Source organism: Plasmodium cynomolgi, assembly GCF_000321355.1.
Source record: "Plasmodium cynomolgi strain B DNA, scaffold: 1116, whole genome shotgun sequence".
In the NCBI taxonomy this organism is placed as follows: Eukaryota; Apicomplexa; class Aconoidasida; order Haemosporida; family Plasmodiidae; genus Plasmodium; species Plasmodium cynomolgi.
In genome coordinates, this window is record NW_004193171.1 from 222 (window position 1) to 1,320 (window position 1,099).

General features: G+C 22.8%; 1 protein-coding gene across 1 annotated transcript; it reads right to left on the minus strand.

Annotated features, from left to right (window-relative positions):
- Positions 1-290: 290 nt before the first annotated feature.
- Positions 291-792, minus strand: PCYB_006860 (CYIR protein; the record flags this gene model as incomplete). The annotated part of the gene is made up of 2 exons (XM_004228107.1): positions 677-792; positions 291-492 (listed from the first exon to the last, which is right to left on the minus strand). Exons 1-2 carry the CDS (start codon positions 733-735, stop codon positions 291-293), a joined length of 261 nt encoding a protein of 86 aa, XP_004228155.1. The 5' UTR covers positions 736-792.
- Between the last annotated feature and the right edge of the window lie 307 nt (positions 793-1,099).

Sequence of the window (1,099 nt, forward strand, 5' to 3'; positions counted from 1 at the left end):
TTCATTTGCAGGTGTATTATTAAAATTTAATCAAAAAAATTATATCTTCAATAAGTAAAATTTCTAATTTTATGCAAGATAAATAAAAGGAGACAAATTACTAATACAATGATAGATGAAATTGTAATAAGAACAATGATGCTATTTCCTTTTGTGTATGGTAATTATATGTCTACATTTTTATGTATTAGTTCCATTTTCCATATGTTCAATATATATGTATTTCTAAAATCTTCTAATGCGTCATAATAATCCCGGTGAGTGCCATCTTCACATTCTTTAATGTATGTTTAATAAGAATTTGAAGATTTCCGAGCACATTTACATTCATTATCTTCTTTTGGTTCACTTGATGCTTTATATGCATCATAATCCTTGCATTGTGTAATTAGTTCATCAAACTTTATATATGTTTCATATTTAAAGTCCTCTTTATGCTCGTTACATATTACCAAATAGAAACATTTCTCATCATACAATTTTTGTGTTTCACTGTACAGTGATAAGGTAATGCAACCATAAATTAAATTATTAATTAGTTGATTATATAACAAGTATTTTAATTATTTACAATATTTTGGTATATAAAGAGATTTAGAATTTACTTTTACATAATTTAAATAGTTCTTAACTTTTAACACAACTTACCAAAAACTTATTGCCAACCCTACTCTACATCAGAATCGAATTGAAAAACAATGTAATCTTCGCATTTTTTATTAATCGAATATTCATCTGAGTATTGTTATAATATATGTTTTTATATTTACAAAGTGAAAATACGAAATTATACTATGGAAGGAAAAAATAAGAAAAAACACAACCATAAAAAAATTTTAGTGTATTATACACCTATTTTTATGAATTATTAATAATATAAAATATTTTAATATTTGTTATCATGAATAAGGGGGCACTATGAATCTTCCGTCCTAGAAGATAATTTAATTTTATATTGTAGTATATGAGAAATAATTAAATTTATTTAATATAAAATGAATATTCAATATATGGTTGTATAACACAATAATGTATATTTCTAGAGATTATTAGAATAAACAATGTAATTCCTCCCAATTAATCTCTTTTTTTCAATTTA